This window comes from Halichondria panicea, chromosome 5 (genome assembly GCF_963675165.1).
Source record: "Halichondria panicea chromosome 5, odHalPani1.1, whole genome shotgun sequence".
Classification (NCBI taxonomy): domain Eukaryota; kingdom Metazoa; phylum Porifera; class Demospongiae; order Suberitida; family Halichondriidae; genus Halichondria; species Halichondria panicea.
Window position 1 is genome coordinate 3,061,416 of NC_087381.1, and position 8,258 is coordinate 3,069,673.

Genomic DNA, 8,258 nt, shown 5'->3' on the forward strand with positions numbered 1-8,258 from the left:
TCTCCCGTAAGGCACCGTATATAAGGCTATTCCTTGTTTTGCATAGTAGCCTCGAAAACGTAATTACAGCAGCGCCTTATTTAGAGGAAGTATATACAGTAATACACTGTAGACAAAATAATAATAATAAGTATCGACAAACTAGCTAGCTATTATAGAGTGTATAATTATAGAGTCTATACATGTCACAACTAAAGCCGGCCGAGTGTGCATATAGTTAGCAATAATAATCCATACACTAGTTCCTGTTGAACAGCACACTAGCTACTTGGTATACCAATAGCATCTGGTATATAAGAAAGTGACCACACCTTTTTGCTGTGTCCATTGCTGTTATTCCCATCTGCATAAAATTATGATAAAAGAGATGGTCTATAATTGTTGAAGTGAAGCATTTACCTTATCCGTAACTTTTGGATCCGCTCCATTTTTGAGGAGAACACTGACAATCTCTGTTTGCCCTGTGGCAACTGCTAAGTGTAAAGCTGTTACTCCTTGTGGTCTATTTTGGGCATTGACGTCAGCTTGGGCAGCAACCAGTAGTTTCACTATAGCGAGATGACCAAGTTGTGACGCTATCATTAGAGGGCTCGCTCTCTCCTGTACATGCACATGACATTGCACCATTGAACCATCAATCGATTGAATAATTATACGTGCATGTATGTATACACCAATGACCAAACTTTCTACCAGTTTTTGTGTCAACATTAAAAATCTACACGTACACATTGCACGTTGTATATAAATTCAGTGAAAGCTAACTTTGATGTAAAAATTTAAACCGTTACTTTTATACCTTGTCAGCTATATTGGCGTCAGCTCCACTCTTGAGGAGTACACGGACACACTCCGTACGACCTCCAGTTGTGGCATGATATAGAGCCGTAGATCCATTCAGTGTTTGAGCATCAAGTGGAGCTTTTGCATCAATGAATAAAGCAACCACAGTGGGGTGACCAAAGTGAGCCGCTGCCATGAGAGCAGTGCCTCCAGTCTGCACAACACAAGCACAAGCAGACAATCAGTATATGTAATTATAATTAAGTGTCTTACTTCATCCTTTAGTTTGGGATTGGCTCCATTGTTTAGGAGAACACTGACGCACTCCGTCTGACCACCAATGGCAGCCAAATGGAGAGCTGTTCCATTTTTGACACCTCGTGCATTGACATGAACCTTTGCAGCAATTAACAGTTCCATAATCTTGACATGACCATCTCGAGCAGACATCATAAGAGTAGTGAACCCAATCTATATAATTACACAGCAAAAACACTTGTTATAGGAGATGCATCATCGTATTTTAGTGTTAAAATACAGAAATGTATGTCATTAAATTTCAAAAGATGCGTTTTATTTAACATGTTTTATGTTACTATAACGAATATGTTTTACTGTGTATAATTATACAGTGCCAGAATAGTTAAACAATCATGATTCATCACTTAATTGTAACATGTTCACAGTCTTACAACCTTGTCTGTTGAATTTGGGGATGCTCCATTCTTGAGGAGAACACTAACACACTCTGATTGTCCTTTGAAAGCAGCCGTGTGGAGAGCTGTATGGCCAGACTGAGTGCGAGCTTCGATCTGAGCCTTGGCAGAGATAAGTTGTATCATAACTTCAGGATGACCTTCTTGAGCAGCGATTATTAGAGCTGTGAATCCACGCTGTACAAAAATGATAAATTAATACAACTTACAAATGTAACAGGAGAGTTTTAATATGTAAAAAAGACTTACAATAGTATTTGCATTGACCCGAGCCCCATTCCTTATGAGAACATCGACACATTTTGATCGTCCTTTACTAGCAGCCAGCATAAGAGGCGTTGAATCTTCTTTTAGAGAATGGCCTTCAATGTCAGCTTTAGCAGCAATCAGTAGCTCTACAACTCCAGCATGGCCCATAAGACAAGCAACCATAAGAGGAGTTAACTGCACACAAACAATTATGTTGATAGATAATTATTGTACTCTACTTGGACCTTTGCATCATGCATGGCACACTCTCTATGCAGAGTGAGGCCCATGGTTTTTCAGCTGTTTATACTCAATGTGAAGGGAAGTACAGGACACGTATTATGATAGGCTTTCAATTATATGCACATGGTAAAAAAGATGGGTCAAGTCGACACCCCTTATAGTTAATTTTAAGAGATGTTGAACTTTTATTTGGCGATCATTATTGCTAAGCTCACCGTATTTGACAGATGAACACTTGCTCCAGCAGAGATCAACAGATTAACAATGTCTTCGGCCCCGTTTCTACTAGCCAACCAGAGAGGAGTCAATTTCTCCTACATAATTAGACAACTATATATACATTTTGACTTGCTTTCAAGTGATGACAAATCCTAAGACTTACAGAATCTACAAAGCAGTAGACACTAAAATATAATCAAGGGCGTATAAAAAGAGAGAGGGCAAGCAACTGACTATCAACCCTATACGTGCGAGCAAAAACCAAAGCCACAGACTGGATATATTATACTATGACATTGTGCTGTACACAAAAATCTAGATATTACTGTTACAGTAGCTTTACACTGCCCCCTTCGGTTTTTGCTCGCAAGCTGTTGCATGCACGCCCTCTCTGATTTTATACGCTCTTTATATAATTACTCACAAAGCTTTGAACATCTGGATTGGCCCCTTTTTGAAGAAGAATTTGCACACACTCCAAGTTTCCTAGTCCGGCTGCAACGTGTAGTGCTGTGAAATCGTCCTGGTGTGGTATAAAATGTGATTGTTATGATCTACAAAAACTGCTCATGCATGTACATGTATGATGTACCTTCATCAACGAGTCAACTTGTATGCCAGGTTCTTTCAATAACAGCTTTAGCGCTTCAGTGTGGCCATATATTGCAGCATTCTGAAAAGGCAACCTCCCTTTCTGCACAAAGTAGCAGACAACGTTGTACATGTACATAACAATTATTATAGCAAAAAGGCCGCATGTAGCTAGCTGTAAGTTCAAGCTTCTTAGCACTTTTATTTGACAATTAACCCGCATAATTTTTAAGGTACTAAATTTTCGCGAATTTCTCAAACAAATTTTACAATACCCCTGAAGTAAACCAATTTTCGAGGTCAATCCTCGAAAACCTCGAAAATAACTTGTGCTGTAAACGCAGCGCTATGGCATCCAGGTGACAAACAAACAAACCAACGAATACTCGTGCCAGGCCACGTGCCTTGGGTAATGATGACTAACCTTGTCTTTGCTTTGCAGGTCACATTCAGCTATCATTTGAAAGGAAAGTTTAAGCTCCTTCAGCAGAAATTGAATCAAATCCAGGTTACCAGATTCAGCAGCAAAATGGATAGGTGCATTTCCATCGATGGCCTTCTCATTCACATCGAGTAGTTCGTGTTGTTGAATCTCAGACATCAAGTACTTTACTACATCGATGTTCCCACTTCTGCAGGCATTGTGTAGTGGAGAGCAATGATTGTTGTCCACACTCGTGGGATCGACCAGTTGACTGCCGACAAGGTACGTAACAATATGTAGATGTCCATTGAGCGCGGCAAAATGAAGTGGCGTTTCTTTGTTCGTGGATTCAGTTGCCGGATTGAATTTTCTGTCTTCAATAAAGTACCTAACAATATTGAGATGTCCATAAGCTGCTGCAGTGTGAAGTAGAAATTGACCTTGCTCAACAGAATTGTTGCAGTATAGAACTTCAATCAGGAACCGAACTTGGGTTATTTCTCCATTAAATACGGCTGAATGAAGCTTGATTGGTGGTGGTACTTCATTCCATTTGGCATGAAGGTGTATGTATGCTGGGAAGGAGTTAATGCCTGACAGCAAACTTGTCGCACGTAAAGCTATGTCGTTCAACTGCAGGAGAAAAATAATTATGATCGACAAACATGGTGGCTGGCTGTAGGGTAAAATACCTGTGGATCTGCGTCGAGGTCAATTTCAAATTCGGTATGTACTGTCGATGAGGTTTGGCTAGGTAGACAATTGGATAACACAGTATTATATCCAGAATCAGAATGAGAACTCTTTGATTTCACAGCTATTGACTCATTGTCAAGTTCCACAGATGGCTGAGCACTTTGATTGTCATCGTTGTCCGAGTCAGCATCTGAGAGTACGAGAACAGAACCCGTGCAGCTAGATTATAGTGCATGCATGTACACTCCATCAAGCACCTAGTATATATGTATATCTGTCAATGCTTCAAAAAAGTGTACGTAAAACTTACCACTATCTGTACTGTGAGAATTGTCATCCTAATTAAAAAAGAAAGACAGTAAGTACACCATACGATTGCACACACATGCATGCATCAATGATAACATTACATCACTGATCATATCCAGCTTTACATCTTAATGGTAAAATAGAGAAACTTATAATTATATACCTGTAGTTGGAAATGATAGTCCCCGCAGTCCAATTGGATTACCCCAAGATCTCTTATTTCTGCTTCTTGATTGGGTGTGAGTGGGAAGATGTCGGGAGGAATAAAAGAGGGTACCTCAAACACAAGTTGAACGCAGCCTTCATTAATTCCACGAAGTAATAACGCATTTGCTTCGACTTTGAGTATTTTTGCTAGATTTTCTTCAAATTGTTTCAAGTAGAGAAGCTCACATTTGTCGTAAGTAGAGTCGAGCTTCACGATCATCTTAGTGCTATCTTCTCTGTAGCCCGAACCAAACTTTTTCGGGTACTGAATCCTTCGTTTAGCATATTTTTCAAATTCTTTCACATAAGCTATTAAGTTATCCTGGTCCTCCTTACTTCCAAGATGGTCAGTGAGATATTTAATCAAGCCATACGAAAAATATGAAACGTAGTCTCGGATAATATCCCATACATCGTAGAAATCGCTAGCTGCACGTAATTCTTCTCGCTTGTCTCGAAACAAACACTGGTTAGGGCCTTTAAATACTTTCTGGTAGCAGCTCACATCCATTAAACAAGACGTCAGCTTCTTCAAAACAATTTGAGTTTCCAAAGACTGCTGAAGTTGGAGCACAAACTTTGAGAAAGCTTTATCCATTTCTAGCGAGTCTAGTTCCCACTTGGCAGAGGAGGGTGTTTCTTGGGTATAACGTCTTGAAACACTGGAATCTGAGAATAGGGTACAAGAGTGAGACATCTAAATGTTTCTGACCCCCCAGTCTTGCAGTAATCTTGAGGGAGCTACGTAAATGCCTGTTCACTAACTACTATGGTCAATAGGTTTTGCATGCAAGCAAAAAAAAGTTGTGACAGCGCTTTGTTTGCAGCTAATGCTAGCATTTAGTGTTCAAGAGACAGGGGGTATTATGAGACAGGGGGGGGACAGGGGGATATTATGAGACAGGGGGGTATTATGAGACAGGGGGATATTATGAGACAGGGGGGTATTATGAGACAGGGGGGGCATTATGAGACAGGGGGATATTATGAGACAGGGGGGCATTATGAGACGGGGGTATTATGAGACACCATTGCAATTAACGCTAATTGGCTACTCTAACATATCTGATACTAAAATAATTATAGTGATTATTCTGTCCTATAAAAACTGTTACTCCTGTTTTAACAGGTAGTTAATTTTACTACAAAACATAATTGATTCCGTCTTATAATACCTTCTTATACCCTACATGTATATATACAATAATTACGGTGATTGATAGTGTATAATGTGTAACTCTATATTAAAAGAACTTCAACTCAGCGGCATGTGAGAAACAAAATCTCGATCTCAATACTAGACTGACCTTCAGGTGAGTTAGATGCTCCTTGAATACTAGACTGTGTTGGAAGTGAGGTGATGATATCCTCCTGTCAAAGAAGGAGTGGTGGTGTCATTAGGCAACGTAAACCATGAGGTAAGGCTAAGCATCACTGAAGCACCGGTATAATTGTTATAGAGTGTACACACAAGGTCACCTTCAAGTACTGACAGATTTGATCGGCAATCTCTTCCTTCCTTAACTTTACCAACATCTCCAGAAGGGTCATGAATGTCACTTGTTCAGGATTCTTTCCTTTCCAGAGTTTCAAGCACTTAATCATGGATAATTGATTAGCTTCTGCACCTTTGACATCGGTTTGTTCACCAGGGGTTAATTCCATCACATCGACATAGAAACCAACATTATCAAAAAAGGCAGCCAAATATGGTATGTGCGTTTGTTGAATTTGACAGTCGACTTGAGAAGGACTGAGTTGATATTTGTCCAATAGCACTTGAAGAACTGTACTCACTGGTTGAGCAGATGATCCTAATGACAGATATGCTATAACAATTGAATAGAAATTAATATCATTACACCAAATAGCACCATGCAATAAATAATGTACAAAACGTCGATAGAGATCCTCCTGTCTAATAATTATTTTCCCAAAATTGTGTGATATTGAAGCAGTTTTTGGATAATTATAACAGCATGAGTGTAGGGCAATACATAAAATTGTACGCACTGACAACAAACGCAAATGCAAGGAATTGTACGCATTAAATTAACAAGTATCTTGCATACCATACTGAGTATTAAGTAACTCCTTCCAGGTTAGAGGAGGCCCTGATTTCAAACAGTGATCAAGCATTTCACGAAGACAGGTGCTGTCATCATTAGCATATCGCTTTCTGATGCTATCTAGTATGACATCATCAACATGTAGAGCTTGTCCAATCTCAAACCATCTGTTCCGAGAGTCGTACAGTTTAGTGTGAGCTTCGTTTAAATCATCCACTGTTAGTGTGTCATCTGTATATATAATACAAACAACTGGCCGGCACTATAATTATATGTACATACCGGTACATGTATACTTTTTTTAGCTACTGTATAAGAGCACCCCTGTGCAGTTAATTGGCACCAACATTAAAGCTTACCCATTCGAGGCCCAGGATTGCTCTCAACGTCTCCAGCTAACAGCAAGAGGTGGGAAAGAGAGTGGAGTAACACAGCAATCAGTATCACCAGAAGACCAACGTTCCTTGTACGTTTTAGGAATTTGCTTTTATCCTGAGAGCTCAGAAATGTGAGAATATACAATAAAAGCAATCCTCCTTGAACCACTTTTGCAGTAGTACCCACTGTATCACTAAAGTGTAGAGGCTGGTGTTTTGTCAAGGGAGCTTTACTGTGTGGTCGCGATCCCCTCCCACCACTGAACAGTCCAATGCGAGCTCTCCACAACTCCACAGTGATCCCCATGTAGCTGAATATTAGATTGTACATAGATCAAGCTAGCTCAATGAAAAATGATTATGAGTACTCACCTATATTTATGTGTCACCTATCTCACTGCACTACTCTGGATCAGAGGAGGGAGGACACGATTAACCTTAGCAATTAGCTAATTATCGCGACCTTTTATCTTTGAACGATTCATCTTTTCTTTCTTTATAACCTCTACATATTGGGACACACAGAACAGTACTGTAGTATGAGTGACAGGCAATTCTTGCAGGCACAGAGCAAACCATACAAATAAAGGGGTGCTAGAAGCTGAGACTGTTAGTGTCATTGATGTTCTTCATGTTGGAGACACTCTGAACTAAACAATTCCATGTTGCAGCTTTATCACAGAGACAGGAGTGCCTGGGGTGCTTCTCACAGGGATCTTGGAGAGTGCCTGGGGTGCTCCTCATAGGGATCCTGTCTCCAGGATCAAGAGTGCTTCTCACAGAGACAAGATCAGAGTGCCTGGGATGCTTCTCACAGGGATCTTAGAGATAGGAGTACTTGAGGTGCTTCTTATAGGGGTCCTATTACCTTCAGGTCCTGACAACTTGGCCATAGGGGTACCAGTAGGAGAAAAGGCTTACTTTGCTCTAGCATAGATTGAAGAGTTAGACTCTTCAATCTATGGCTCTAGCTAGCTCTTGTGTCCAATATGTAGAGGTTACAAAGAAAGAAAAGATGAATCGTTCAAAGAATGTAATTAAAAGGTCGCGATAATTAGCTAATTAGAGCTAAGGTTAATCGTGTCCTCCCTCCTCTGACTCTGGATCTCACTGTGCATGTGTGTTAATTTGGTAAAGATGGTTAATTCTCCTTATGCTTAATAGGAAATTTTATGGCTTCTGTGGTTTAGTAAAGAAGTTCTGCTATAGACTCTATATGTAATTTTAATGGCACATTATACCATTATATTGGCCTTCCAATAATAAGGTGCCATACACCTACAGATTTCCCCCATAAGGCACCATAATTGTATATAAGGCTATTCCTTGTTTTGCATAGTAGCCTCGAAAACGTAACTACAGCAGCGCCTTATTT

At 39.9% G+C, this 8,258-nt stretch overlaps 1 protein-coding gene across 6 annotated transcripts; it reads right to left on the reverse strand.

The window, feature by feature from the left end:
- Window positions 1-90: 90 nt before the first annotated feature.
- LOC135335775 (ankyrin-1-like) lies at window positions 91-7,917 on the reverse strand. Of its 6 annotated transcripts, none has more exons than XM_064531333.1 (18): window positions 7,256-7,917; window positions 6,866-7,194; window positions 6,510-6,722; window positions 5,917-6,266; window positions 5,745-5,808; window positions 4,394-5,106; window positions 4,232-4,259; window positions 3,918-4,111; window positions 3,226-3,858; window positions 2,803-2,904; window positions 2,635-2,733; window positions 2,207-2,305; window positions 1,749-1,943; window positions 1,479-1,676; window positions 1,057-1,254; window positions 800-997; window positions 400-600; window positions 91-343 (listed from the first exon to the last, which is right to left on the reverse strand). In XM_064531333.1, the coding sequence occupies exons 2-18, from the start codon at window positions 7,188-7,190 to the stop codon at window positions 239-241; spliced, it is 3,915 nt and encodes a 1,304-aa protein (XP_064387403.1). In that variant the 5' UTR covers window positions 7,191-7,194; window positions 7,256-7,917; the 3' UTR covers window positions 91-238. The 6 variants fall into 6 exon arrangements, with proteins under 6 accessions (XP_064387403.1, XP_064387402.1, XP_064387404.1 ...); XM_064531332.1 differs by having other exon boundaries at window positions 5,917-6,251; window positions 6,510-6,737; XM_064531334.1 differs by having other exon boundaries at window positions 2,803-2,883; window positions 6,510-6,737.
- Between the last annotated feature and the right edge of the window lie 341 nt (window positions 7,918-8,258).